The 14,607-nt window shown below is 46.0% G+C and overlaps 1 protein-coding gene across 1 annotated transcript; it reads left to right on the top strand.

Annotated features, from left to right (window-relative positions):
- Positions 1 to 4,956: 4,956 nt before the first annotated feature.
- On the top strand, positions 4,957 to 11,051 carry LOC125946412 (uncharacterized). The gene is made up of 4 exons (XM_049669537.1): positions 4,957 to 5,441; positions 5,523 to 6,408; positions 6,485 to 6,802; positions 10,916 to 11,051. The coding sequence occupies exons 2-4, from the start codon at positions 6,219 to 6,221 to the stop codon at positions 10,969 to 10,971; spliced, it is 564 nt and encodes a 187-aa protein (XP_049525494.1). The 5' UTR covers positions 4,957 to 5,441; positions 5,523 to 6,218; the 3' UTR covers positions 10,972 to 11,051.
- Positions 11,052 to 14,607: the final 3,556 nt, after the last annotated feature.

Here is a 14,607-nt window from a genome sequence, read left to right as displayed (position 1 = left end):
TCAAGCGCCCTTATCTCTTAAGCGGTTGTTTCGTTAACACAATATATTTAACATCACTGTAGTCACTATCGTTATTATCGTGATTGTCGCGTAAAGGAAAAGTCGGAGAGATTAAGATGAACCGAAGGTGAAAGAGTTAAAGCTATCCAGGCTTCGGCTATGGCTGTAAATGCGGTATTCTATTTGTTCCTTCTTGGACATGAAGCTGAATATGTGCAACTATTTTATGCACCGCAATTTATATCCTTTGGCATCGTATACGCCACATCAATGTACTCGTCGCCACAAGTGTGATTTGAGTTTAGTTAGCGTGGGTGCTTAAACATTACGTGAGCACTGCTACAAGTATTACGAGCGTGCTGGTGTCTTTTTTTTTTCTCCTGTAGTGGTCCCGTTGCACTAAGTTAGCAATGGCTACCGCGTGCATGTGTGTGTGTGTGTGTGTGTGTGTGTGTGTGTGTGTGTGTGTGTGTGTGTGTGTGTGTGTGTGTGTGTGTGTGTGTGTGTGTGTGTGTGTGTGTGTGTGTGTGTGTGCGTGCGTGCGTGCGTGCGTCCGTGCGTGCGTGCGTGCGTGCGTGCGTGCGTGCGTGCGTGCGTGCGCGTGTGTGTGCGCACTCGCGCGCGCGTTTTATTGCAGCGTGGGTCGCCTGCTTCCACAATGCATCCATTTGTGAAGCTGACGCCTGCTGGAGTTTTCAGTGCACAAGTGCGTGTTTCGACGTTTATCATAATCACTCTTCAGCTATTCACTAATCTGGCTTGGGTTTGCTTTACCTATATCATTATTACCGTTCACTTGTACGCCCCTTATCCCTCACCGCTTATTCGTGCGCACAGCTTAGCACTTATTTATATTTTAACAAGACCTAGTCGAAGCAGTACCGAATGCACTGAGCGTAAATTGTTCGCCACGTGCCGAGTGCCAGAGACCTCATTCTGCACACCAAGTAAATACGGACTCTATACAGAAGGTTCCTAATCATACATCCGTGAATATTATTTCCGACACGAGGTAAGGGTTCTCTTTGTTACTCTAAGGGCGTACAGCGTATTATCATGTTATAATACCAAAAGTAAGCAATCAAGTCCCTACAATGGCAGGCGTGTGTCTTCGCAGCGATTCGTTGGCATTTCCACACGGGCACAAAGGGTGGCTGTGCGCTACACTAATCCTTGTATACCCCCTTGTAAATGACATTGCTTCTATTGAACCACACGTCAAGCCGATATCAAGGCAACACGAGGAAATCACAATCAGACGCGTGGGTATAGGACTTGCACGGAGGGAGAAGGTCGAGGGGAATGAGATACAGATGAACCCTGTTGCCAAGCTTTAGGTGGAGTCAGCAAAGAACAACCAATGCGGGAGCACTTTCGAAGGTGGCTCGAAACATTCCTCCACAAAAAGAACTCAATGCTTCTTTCGGAAAGCAGCCAGACAGGTCAATGCATGATAAACGCTGACACGTCTTCTTATTTTGCGGGGTTTGTAGGCATAACTCGGAAAACTGAAAGCCCATTCGGTAGAAAGAAATAGAATAGAATAGAGAGAAGAAAGACACACAATGAAAGAAGGCAATAGTGGTTCATAAAGCTGATGGAGCTAATCAGAAATAGAGAAACGGCTTTTGTCACCCACTATTCTTGAGTTCCAGCTTCATCTGGCGATGAACAGTCCCCTGCATGACAAGCGGAACGAGAAAAAATGAACAAAGTGAATCTCCGCCGAAATTAATCAAAGCACGTTTACAGCTCGGGGGGGAAACGGCGTCGCGGCAACCAGCGTGAGCACCAGCGCTACGTTCCCGGCACACCTCAGTGGCGGCGCCGGTGTCATTGCCTTATTGCAGACAACAACGGATGCCGACTCGTATACTCGCGAGACAAAAGCCGAGTCAGGTCATGGGCACTGTTGCAGAAAGTAGTGGTGATTTGTTTATCAGGCCACGCACTCATTACGCATCAACGCTGCATTAAACTCTTTCACCTCGGCGCTGCCCAGGCATTGTGTCTGGCACCCACCGACCACAGTGCAGAAAGCCTGCCAGCGTTACATACTCTGTTGTTACCCACCTTTGTATATTCGCTTCCCGAAGATGACTCGCCATTATCTACCACGAAAAAAAAGCGAAGTAAGCGAATGCAATACCCAGACAGATGACAGAAACAATTCAGTACCCCGCGTAACAATAGCTTCTACATTATGAAGCTTGTCGTGATTGCAAAAAAATGTCGCAGTTTCACCCGAAAGGCAAAGCATCATTTGCGATAGCAACTTAGTAGAGAGCTATATGGAGTAAGGATAGTAGTTTTATCAGCTGTATAAAATTGAACATGCAGCACCACCAGCAACGCGCAGAACTGTTGTCGACGCCGTCGCCGTTTTGCCCGCGTTCGCACCAAACGCGCGCGGCGTTGGTGACTGTTGCGAGGGCCTCTGGGGGCGGCTCGGAGGTTTTCGACGAGATCAGAACGGGAAACTCGTCGAGCAGCGTCGGAAGTCTTTACCACCTTCTCGCCTCGCAACGTTTTATTGCGATAGCAATTATATGGACACTCAAAAGCAGATTTCTGCCGTCGGCGTCGCCGTCGCCGTGAGGTTCCGTATGACGTCAATGGAGATGAAATCGTCGCCGCGCGCCGAACGCTGTATGTGTGAGTGAAAGGCCGCGAGGGACGCGCGGTTTCACGGGGAGTGAACGCACGGCGGAGAACAAACGCGCGTTCTGTGCTGTGCTCCCTTCAGGGCTGCAGAAGTAGGCGTCTCTTTCCTCCTTTACAATCACCATATATGTACAGCAAACGTGCCTTCTTCCGACGCGCGAAAGGCCGTGGGGGAGGGGGGGAAGGGAGGCGACGTTTAGCTGCGGCACCAAGTGCCTATCTATATCAGAGGCTCCGGCAACAGTCACCAACGCCGCACGCATCTTGAGCGAACGCGGGCAAAACGCCGACGGCGTCGACAACAGTTCTGGGTGTTGCCGGTGCTGCTGCATGTCCAAGTTTATACAGCTGATGAAGCTGCTATCATTACTCCGTATAGCTCTCTACAAATTTGCTATCGCAATTGATGCTTCGCCTTTCAGGTGAAACTGCGACAACTTTTATTGCGATAGCAATTATATGGACACTCAAAAGCAGATTTCTGCCGTCGCCGTCGCCGTCGCCGTCGCCGTCGCCGTGAGGTTCCGTATGACGTCATTTGGAGATGAAATCGTCGCCGCGCGCCGAACGCTGTATGTGCGAGTGAAAGGGCGCGAGGGGCGCGTCTTTCACGGGGAGTGAACGCACGGCGGAGAACAAACGCGCGTTCTGCGCCGTGCTCGCTTAAGGGCTGCAGAAGTAGGCGTCTCTTTTCTCCTTTACAATCACCATATATGTAGAGCAAACGCGCCTTCTTCGGACGCGCGAGAGGCCGTGGGGGAGGGGGAGGGAAGGGAGGCGACGTTTAGCTGCGGCACCAAGTGCCTATTTATATCAGAGGCTCCAGCAACAGTCACCAACGCCGCACGCATTTTGAGCTAACGCGGGCAAAACGCCGATGGCGTCGACAACAGTTCTGCGTGTTGTTGCTACCAAAGCCGCTCACCTTATACTTCGTATGACATTGCTGTGTTGCTATCGCATTCATTGCTTCGCCCTTAGGGCGAAACTGTGACATTTTATTGCGATAGCAATTATATGGACACTCAAAAGCAGATTTCTGCCGTCGGCGTCGCCGTCGCCGTCGGCGTCGCCGTCGCCGTCGCCGTCGCCGTGAGGTTCCGTATGACGTCATTTGGAGATGAAATCGTCGCCGCGCGCCGAACGCTGTATGTGCGAGTGAAAGGGCGCGAGGGGCGCGTCTTTCACGGGGAGTGAACGCACGGCGGAGAACAAACGCGCGTTCTGCGCCGTGCTCGCTTAAGGGCTGCAGAAGTAGGCGTCTCTTTTCTCCTTTACAATCACCATATATGTAGAGCAAACGCGCCTTCTTCGGACGCGCGAGAGGCCGTGGGGGAGGGGGAGGGAAGGGAGGCGACGTTTAGCTGCGGCACCAAGTGCCTATTTATATCAGAGGCTCCAGCAACAGTCACCAACGCCGCACGCATTTTGAGCTAACGCGGGCAAAACGCCGATGGCGTCGACAACAGTTCTGCGTGTTGTTGCTACCAAAGCCGCTCACCTTACTTCGTATGACATTGCTGTGTTGCTATCGCATTCATTGCTTCGCCCTTAGGGCGAAACTGTGACATTTTTTATATAAATACGCATTTCGTGCCACAGCTAAACGTCGCCTCCCCTCCCTCCCGTCCCCCAACGGCCTTTCGCGCGACGAAATAAGTCTCGTTTGCTCTATATATATGGTGATTGTAAAGGAGGAAAGAGACGCTTAGGTGAGGCGTAAACTCGTAAAGGCTCATGGGATTCGCCGTCTGCATCGACTTCCGGTTCAAGGCATCCGCGACGCGCCGTTTCGCCAGCGACTTTGTTGGAGCTGAGACACATTTTTTTCGTTCGATCTCGTTACATATCTTATCGCTAGCGCAATCATGGTTGGTTGTGCAGCTGTCGGTTGCTCAAGTTCGAGTACGAAAGGGAAAAAGATGTTCAGGTTCCCCTGGAGCGAAGAAAGAAAAATGAAGTGGGTTGTGGCAGTAAGGAGAGCCACGGTGAGTGGTAGCCTCTGGATACCAAGCGTCGGAGCCAGAGTATGCCAAGACCACTTCGTCACAGGTGGGTGATATCTGCCGTAGTTGTTGCATGTATGATTTATCAGTGTCTTACATATTCGGTATTTAACTTGCGTACAGGCGCACCTAGCAAAGATCCACACCATGTTGACTACGTGCCATCGATATTTTGGCACGACGAGAGAGCAACTGAGGCGTCAAGGCGGAAGCGTGAAAGGTATTTAGGTATATAGTTCTTTCATCGGCACAACCACAATCTCACTGTCTACGCAGATACCACAGGCACACGGCTTTAACGGAAAAACGCACGGCCGCAGTGCAACATGCAGCCGGGGCTGGCATTCATCCTGTGACATGTGTGACACAGCAGCCAACGGCCGCAGGATATCACGCTAGCGGTACCGCCGAAGAATCTAGGGACACAGCAGTAGTCAGTGATTCTAACTGCAACGACACACAAGGAGCCAGTGTTTCCGAAGACGAGGACATCGCACCAGTGGAAGAAAATGACGCGTCGGGAACGTCTTTCGACGAAGCGTTAGCTGATTTTAACTGCAACAACACGCAAGGAGCCAGTGTTTCCGAAGACGAGGACATCGCACCAGTGGAAGAAAATGACGCGTCGGGAACGTCTTTCGACGAAGCGGTAGCTGATTTTAACTGCAACGACACACAAGGAGCCAGTGTTTCCGAAGACGAGGACATCGCACCAGTGGAAGAAAATGACGCGTCGGGAACGTCTTTCGACGAAGCGGTAGCTGCACGCACGTAAGATCTTACTGCTTCGTGACGATCTACTGAAGCGGTAGTTTAAATGTAAGGACTTGTAGATACTTTTTCTTTTTTCAGTGAAAGCACAAGATGTCATTTTTGCGCTACTATGAAAGCAAAAGTGCAGCTGCTCGAGGATGAAATACAGAAGCTAAAACAGGGTGGCTCCCCTTATGCAGCAAACAAGCACCAAGGAAAACTTGTGACATCTATGAGCAATGCTGAAGTGCATTTTTACACAGGCATGTATAAATGGAGGTCTTATACACCTTACACAGCATGCACTTTCCTATTCATAGAATTTTTTTTTTTGCAGGGTTATCTAAGGCAGTTTTCTTCACCATACTAGCCAGCATTGTTCCAGTTCTTCCCTCTGCACAACACAAGTTCCCTCACGAGATGCAGCTGCTTTCTTTCCTGATGAAACTTCGTCTGAACCTTGCATTTAAGGACTTGGCATACAGGTTTGACGTCACGCCGAAGACTATCAGCCAGAGCTTTAGGTTTCTGTTGGCTGCTGTTCACCACTTGTGCAAAGCAGTTATAGTGTTTCCAAGTCCTCAGGTGTGCCACAGCTGGTTGACAGAAAAGGAACGCAAGAACTTTCCAAAGCTCCGTGCCATCATTGACTGCACAGAAGTGACTGTTGCTAGGCAAGCTGCTTAATTTTTTACATTCACAGGTTATTCTTCACAACTGAAGCACCTGTCATTTATCACTTGTTTAACTACCTATGAATTGCAACCAAGAGAATTGTAGTCAGTATAAGTTAGGATGCAAATGATTCATTTTCCTAAACTTTGCAGGCCTTTAAACCAGGACTGTCAACAAGTTGTGTGGAGCAACTATAAACAAAATAGTACGTTGAAGTACCTCGTTGCTGTAAACCCACATGGTGCAGTAATGTTTTTATCCAAGACCTATGGAGGAAGAGTTTCTGATAAGGAGTTGACGTTATCATCTGGTGAGCTGTCCATACCCAATATTATTATATTAGTGCAATGCTTTCAGTAACTCAGCCAGTTTTCTCTTCGGCACAGGATTTATGGACCACCTACAAAGTGGCGACCAGGTTCTGGCTGATCGTGGCTTTCTCCTGTTCGAGGAATTCTATGAAAAAAATGTTCAGCTGATAACACCAAGCTTCACAAAGAACCGGGTGCAGCTCCCTGGACAAGAGGTCACAACCTCAAGGAGAATTTCCTCAACACGAATTATTGTTGAGAGAGCCATTGGTCATCTCAAGAAATGGCGCATAATGACTGGGACTGTTCCCTACACATTAGTGGATGTTTACGACGAAATCACAACTGTAGTTGCTGGGCTTACAAATCTTTGCCCACCACTGTCAAAAAGAGGTGAGCGATATGGCTATACAAAATTCCGATTGCTCTTGAAGAAAGTGTGCCCTGTGACGCTGCTAACTATTTTACCATTATTTTCTAGCTTTAGTGCATGTTAGCATATGGGCACATAATGATGCAGAGATCGCATGTATGCACCAGCTTGTACCATGAATCTTTCTTGCTTAGCCGATTGATTCTTACAAAGCGTAGTGTTACCAGCTGCGTGCCTAAAACAAACTGCTCACACATAGAAATAACCAAACAAGTGGATTTCACAGTCAATTTTCAGAGTTCGCCCACGAGACACCATGTGTACTGAAAAACGCTTTATTGCAGGTATAGTGCATAACAGAGATCATGAAAAAAGGCGTAGGTTGCAAGATATCACAGAAATGTAGCACAATTTAAGATGCCATGGGAACACTTGTGAAAGCACTAACAAGCACCATCTCAAGATTCTTGGGTTTCACATTCAGTCTTTCTTCACTGAGTATTAGAGTGTAGCAGAAAAGGAATTCTCAACATTCACGAAACTTCGCAGTGCATACTAGTACTTTCAAATGTTTGACGATTTGATGTCATCAGGAGTGGCACAATATTCACCAGTTCTTTCAGTACCAAAAACCAGAGAAATTGAAGATTTAAACTAACTGTATTAGCAACATATCCATTGGGGATGGTTGCGAATACAGCCATTACAATCGCAAAGTGTTCGTGGTTATAAATGGCTGTTTTCAGTTAAGTTCACCAGCGAGTGATAACATTATAAACACGCTGCAGTTGCTTAGTAGCTTTGGTGTTGCACTGCTAAGCACGAGGTCGCGGGATCAAATCCTAGCCACGGCAGCCACATTTTAATGCAAACACTGCCATGTACTATGCATTGGGTGTACGTTAAAGAATCCCAGGTTGTAAAAGTCAATCCGGAGCCTCCATAACATTATAAACAAACTACGGCTAGGACTAAAATGGGAAAGGGCATTTTTAGACTCGGAAAATCCAATATTTGCACCAAGATCGAAATAGGCATTTATAGGCACAATAAAAGTGCCCCTAACATGTTTCTAGTCCCATAGTTCATGCTTAATGTTAAATAGGCACGATAAGTATGTGAGGAAAAAAATAACCATTTTGCCTAAAGTTCTGGTCTCCAGTTATGATGCATGACTCCACATTGTTGGCTATATTATGCATGCAAAAAGGACTGTGACATTCTCAACACAACTTTCTGAAATACCAGTTGGTAAATTTGCACTTGCTTAACATATCACACACATAATACGATTGCTAAAAATACAAGTATTGTTCTATGGCACTTATAAAATTACGAGCACCAAGCGAGCTCACGAACATATCGGTTGAAATAATGTGTATGACTCATTGTTGCACTCAGATTCATAGGTGCTAAAGTTTTCAGAAAAAAAGGTTGAATGGCACTTGTATAAAATATGGAGCAGTAATTAAACTGGTAAAATATCACATTTCGTTGACTAGAACACATATCATGCTTCATTGATAATGAAACACGAAAAGTAGAAGTAACTGTGTTGGCAAACATGGTGCACAAAATTACACCCGTACTGTGCACTAGACAAAAATTCATAACCTCTAAAATGGACACTAAAAAGCTAAACTAAATATATAGCAGTATCACACGTTTCAGTTTGACAAGTCAAGAATGCAGTGGACTTTCAAAGCCGATTGATATACTTGCGGCACCGAATCGTCTTCGCCGTGTTCTCACTTTCCTTGCCATTTTTTGTCCATGTCTGCACTTTCTGCCTTGCTCTGGTGTTTCCTTACCGAGGAAGCTTTTTGTTCAGAGTGTGAATGCTAACACTGAGAGGATAAGGGGCCATTCAGTCTTTCACTGTGCATCTATCTCAATGGTGGTGGTACACACACGCATGAAAGGCAGGTGCATCACAATTTTTTTTCGAGGAGACCTTTCTGCATTCTCGACTTATCAATGACAGTAGAACACTGTATCACATGCTTCATTGATTGAACACTATCACATGCTTCATTGAGTTCAAAATTAAAATTCGCAATTCTAATGGTAACAGACAGCAGAAAATTGTATTGAATGGTGAACATACCGTATCACAAGCAGCATTACACAACTTTGCTATTAAAAGACACTAAAGAGGAACATTAAATTAGTTTCATCTGATATGTTATCAGAATTCACTAAGTTTGGTCTTTCGTTCCTTTATAAGGAAGTGTAGCATTTGTGTACTGATGCATTGACTAGTCCAAAGCAGATGCAGTCATTTAACATGAGGAGCTAGCACAGAAAGCCTATGTTTCATTTCTGTATCTTTTCCAGCTGACCAAGACCGTGCTCATGGCCAAAATAATATTTTGGCATCACCCGCCGTGGTTGCTCAGTGGCTATGGTGTTGGGCTGCTGAGCACGAGGTCGCAGGATCGAATTCCGGCCACGGCGGCCGCATTTCGATGGGTGCGAAATGCGAAAACACCCATGTACTTAGATTTAGGTGCACGTTAAAGAACCCCAGGTGGTCCAAACTTCTGGAGTCCCCCACTACAGCGTGCCTCATAATCAGAACTGGTTTTGGCACGTAAAACCCCATAAGTTATTTTTTTAAATATTTTGCCATTACACCAATGTAATTTATGAATTCAGTGTAACATTCCTCCTTAGTGCCTTTCCAATGTTTTCAAAGTACAAAAAATTATACATTTGGATGTTTTTGAATACATGTAAAAAGCTTCCAAACATAAACTGCACAAGCCATGTTTATATTATGCTCCTAGTGGAATAGATTCTGAGTGCGTATAGTTCTACACAGAATTGCCAAGAATTATTCTGGGCATTACAATGTCCTTTAGAAAAATTTTCAAGCTCTCTTTGTGCGTCTGCATAAAACTCTCATCTCTTTCTACTACTACCAGATGCCCGCCCCCATCAACGTGAATGTAGAAGTAGCACTTTGTGATGTTGTCCAGGTTTAGATGAAGCTGAGCTTGCACCTGGTAGTAGTAGGGATGACTTTCTTTCAATGTCCCATTGGCTGTAAGGCAGAACCCCTTCCTCTTCTGACCTTCAGCTACCAAGTCTTCGGGACTGCAATCTCTTAAGCAAAAAAGGCACTTAACTTCAACCAGTGCAGGGTCATGGCAATCACATCGGAAAATTCCATCAGGGCTACAGCCAAGGAGTGGATAATTTGGGTTAATCATTAGTCCACATGCTTCAATGCGTGCATTAGAATGCATTGTCTGTAGGTGTTCAAGTAGCCGCTCTTTGGCCACAGGCTCATTTGTGACACCGTACAGAACAGCAGGCACGTTTAATGGCCGCGTGCTGAATATCTTATTCAGCAGTGTCGTGCACTGCACTCGCTTGGACCGACACACATCTTTGAAAATTGATGCCGTCACCCTGCCTTTTCGGTGCTGGTGCCACAGGGGATTATTTGCCTGCGTTCTTGTTGCAGATTCAATCCTCCTTGCCTCATTCTCTGTTATAGAAAATTTTTCTATAACTTCGGCTGCCAAGGCGCCCACATTTTCATTTCTAAACCCCTTTGAATTTAGAAGCCTGGCGGTATATGCGGACAGTGGTACTTCCAGTGTTACCTCTAGAGTAGAAGTAAAAGAATTTCGAGGGTCAGTGGCATCTTCTGGTACTGTTGCAGCAGCAACTACTCCTGGCTGGCAGGTTGTTAGCGTAAAAAGCCTTGCCGAAGGTGCAACCTGCAGGAGAAAAGCGAGAATTGCAGCCATTGAAATGTTAGGAGACCAATGTTAAAGTGCACTTGGTTAAGCTTGTTGTATGTTTCACCTGCTGCAGTCTTCCCAGGAAGCCTTTTACATCGGGGATTCCTTTCAGCTTCACTGCTCCACGTTCTTTTGGCACTGTTGGCATTGGCCCATAACGGTGCCGCTGATATGATATCTTCTTGGTTGGCTTGGATGGGATCTGCAAACAAAATTAGCATACATAAAACTGCACTAACTAGTATATTTGCTGGCACTGTTATTTTATAATGGCGCATCCAAACTGTCAATGTGCAGAAACTCCTGGCTTGTACTATTTTGCAGTAGTATTGCAATGCTAAAACCTATGTTGTCTTCTTTTACTATTACCTTCTTCAGGCGAGGCTGCACCCACTGGCATGGCAGATCAGTTGGAGCTGGATGGCCTGTGTTAACCTGTGTCCAAAAGTCAACAGCAAAGCAAACTGCAGCACTGTGACTGCAGACCCGCCCCAACCTGGAAAAATGCAAAAAAAGGGGTTTTTGTGTTTCTTGGCTGCTTAAGGTGTCTTGTGAGTTCATTCGAAGAATGGGAGCAGATACTGGACTGACAGCGGTACCGAAGAAAAAAAAGACAGATTCAGTAGCCTTGCTGCTGCATGACAAAAGTGAGAAGCAGCGTGCACTGCCAGCATGCGGAATCAAGGAGGAAGAGAAGCGGAGAATGACGAGAAAAGTGGACGTCACCTTCAACCAGGGAAGAGGCGGGTTCCAGAAATCGGTTTAACGAAACTTTGAAATCAGTTGGAAGAGGCGAACTAGCGAGGACGTGAGCTGGAAAAAAGCACCCCTAGCTTCCTACTCGTCTAACCTGCTCCTCTGGCCAATACTCCCTACAACAACGGCCTTATCCTGTGCTACGGGGTCAACTTCATGGTCGATATGACAGCAACAAGGAATCAAGAACTCGTACACTCCACAGACTATAAAATTAAGACGTTGAGTTGGTGTAGTGCACGCTCAGTCAGTGACAATTAAGATGCCAATGCAACTGTAATGTAATGTATGGACTAACACCTATTTAGTCTACCCAGAAGGTGCCTTGAATTTGGTGTTTACTTAGTGTTGTTTCTTCCTGTAACGTGCTTGAAATTTCTATGTGCTTGGTTTGCTGTAATCCCTGTTCATGTCCTTGTCACATGCATCGAGAATCATGAGAAATAATTGGCGAACCTGTGAGGATCTCTTCACTGCAGTTTTTGAGCAATGTAGAACATGAATTTCTACAAGTTGGATATTGTTGCACAAAAGACAGGAAGTATGTCTAAGAGGTGAAGAACTCCCCAACTTCTTATGTGATGAAAAAGCTGCCGTGGTTATCATGAATGCAAAGTACACAATGGGGGGAGCAACGAACTCAACTAGACTAGGAAAATGCATAGCTAGTAGATATAGTACAATCAAAATTTTGGCAAAGGAAGGGGAAGACAACACTGCTGCAGAAGTTTAGATTGATAGCGGAAGGATTTCAGAAGTTTTCAGAAGTACTAGCCCATATGATGCTGAGACTGGGAAGCAGTTTGCATTTCGTCCCGGCAACTATTTTGACAGATAAATAGCAGTGTAGTGCAAAAATAAACAATGGAAATAGCAGTGTAGTCGATATTTTTTTTTCTTACCCCGCCATGCACGAGCACCTGGTATCTTCAATTTCACCCTCCTCAGTCACGGCAATCCAACACTCGTACAGAAGCCCGGACCTCTGTGACGGGCTCACAAACCCTTTTAGAATACGCAGTCCCGGTCGCGGCACTGCTGTTTTAATATCATGGACTTTACCTGCAGAAACATATTTTTGAGGCAACATAGTTCATAAAGTGTTAACATCTCGAGTATAAACAACGTAGTGAAATGATGGATTCATAAAACATTTTCCCAATAAGGAGCACAAAGTGCAGTCAATGTCTGTATTAGTTGTTACATTCTAATGCAACTATTTGGTAGACTGTAGAGACCGTACACTACATACCAGATTTAACATACTGGTAGGCATCCAGGGCACGGAATGCGTTGGCAGGAGCACCATCGTGGCTAGCCTTTTCCACGAAATACCGGCATATGGCTGCATAGTTAATTTGTGGCCACAGATGCTCGCCTTGCTCGTAGCGAAGGTTTCTGGAGCTGTCCAGGTTGAAGTTCCTTGAAAAGGAAAAATATTGCACAATTTAAATGGACCGTTCATTAGTTTTGACATACCCCTACGTGCAAAATTATAGGACTGTGATCTAGGTTGTTGAACCAGCTGTTACTCAACTGCCAGAGCAGTCGACATTTTTATGGTGCTGTTTAATTCAACCACAGAACAGCACAATAAGGGACAGAAATGCCAAATCTGTTGTCGGATGATGTGCAAAAGCTGTTCGAGAACGGCATATGAATTCGTTACTTCTGCATTGATGTGTGTAGCATGTTTATATTACTATAATCGCAGTGTTTTATAGCTGTTTGCAAAGTTGCTAAGAGATACTCAGTAAGTAATGTTTCTGAATGGAGCTGTAAACTTGTTTCCCACCTCAAACCGGTGTCTTGGTGCGTCGTTTGCCTGGGTACCAGCTGGGAAGGCTGTGCCTCCTGGATACTTGCATGGCTGGCTGGTACAGAGCTTCAGTAAGAAAAACCCAAGTGTGAAGGATTAGTGTTATGCAGTTACAAGAACGTCAAGTTTTGTAAAGCTGCCGATAATCAGTGTGAAATGTGTTCGAGCGGAGCTGTTTGCTTGATTCTCATCTCGAACTGGCGACCAGCTTTGTGCTGAGCTGAGAAATTGAAGTTGCCTGGCTGGTTTGGTCACAACTGCAAAAAGCCAGATGCTGTCACTATGTAAACAAGAAAAAGCGCACTACTATTGTATTTAAAGAACGGTGACACTGCGTTATTGGTAATTCTAAGTGTTTCTCCAAGCATTTCTTTTACAAATCTATTTATTCTATACCTTATCTGGTGCACATGCGTGCCGAACAGGCTGCAGCTACGCGTACAAAACACGCACCAGAAGATAAAGTGAACGTCATCTCGGCCAGTCTGTTTGCCAACGCGATGCAGATACGTAAAGGCCCACCAAGCTCGATTTAGATCCCGTGGACAGATTTAGTTTTTAAAGCCTTTTCAGCACTGCATTCTTATCGCGGCTAAGCTACAGCTGCATTTGCGAACGGACGATTCAACATTTTGCCAGGCTGCCGCCGCTGCACGCTTAGTTCCAGTAACATAGGGTACCCATTGCACTCGGTGAATATTAATAAGAGCTATTATCCCCCACAATAACAGACGACAACAGAGCAGGGCCGCTATTTTGTAGCGATGCCTTTAATGTCATAATGCCTTTTCGCGCTTATCGCGCTTTGTAAGTGGTCAGAGCGACGGTCGGCTGACGATATCAACGTTGATAACGCGAGCGGACCGTCGCTCTGACCCTGACAAAGCGCGATAAGCGCGAAAAGGCATTATGACATTAAAGTCATCGCTACAAAATACCGGCCCAGTACAACGACGTGTGTAAAAACAGCTGAGCGCCCCGCCACATAGAAAGCCTCAAAAATAAACACGTTTGTGGCCGACCCGCTGTAACATGTACATTACTGAAAAGTTACAAAACCATAATGGTGGTTAAAACTAGTACAAAGGCGTAAAAACAAAGGCCACGCCACTTATACCAGAAAAACAGAGATTCGTGACAGCACGTACAGTCCGTCATTTGACACTTCTATTTAAAAGGTTATTTGGCAATGACAGCGTATGCTTACCTTTCGTGGTCTGTCCTAGGTGCGGCCATAGTAGGGTGCACAAGGAACCAGCCGCATAGATGATTTGTTGCGATTACGAAAGCGCACGGAGACGTTGCGTGAGCGACACGGAACACGTAGAAACGACTGCGGACGGAAAGCTGTTGAACCGGAAGTCGATGCAGACCGCGCGCATCCCATGAGCCTTTACGAGTTTACGCCTCACCTATTCTGGAGCCCTTTGGGGAGCACGGCGCAGAACGCGCGTTTGTTCTCCGCCGTGCATTCGCGCCCCGTGAAAGCGCGCGT

Source organism: Dermacentor silvarum, chromosome 6, assembly GCF_013339745.2.
Source record: "Dermacentor silvarum isolate Dsil-2018 chromosome 6, BIME_Dsil_1.4, whole genome shotgun sequence".
NCBI classification, from domain to species: domain Eukaryota; kingdom Metazoa; phylum Arthropoda; class Arachnida; order Ixodida; family Ixodidae; genus Dermacentor; species Dermacentor silvarum.
Note: the sequence above shows the minus strand (reverse complement) of the source record. Positions and strands in the feature narration are given on the sequence as shown.

What these genes read in the sequence shown, in the direction of transcription:
- LOC125946412 (XM_049669537.1), top strand. Translation starts at nt 6,219, where the DNA reads ATGCAAATGATTCATTTTCCTAAACTTTGCAGGCCTTTAAACCAGGAC. An exon ending in GGAGTTGACGTTATCATCTG is followed by an intron (nt 6,409 to 6,484) that starts GTGAGCTGTCCA and finishes TCTTCGGCACAG; the next exon opens with GATTTATGGACCACCTACAA. An exon ending in CCCACCACTGTCAAAAAGAG is followed by an intron (nt 6,803 to 10,915) that starts GTGAGCGATATG and finishes TACCTTCTTCAG; the next exon opens with GCGAGGCTGCACCCACTGGC.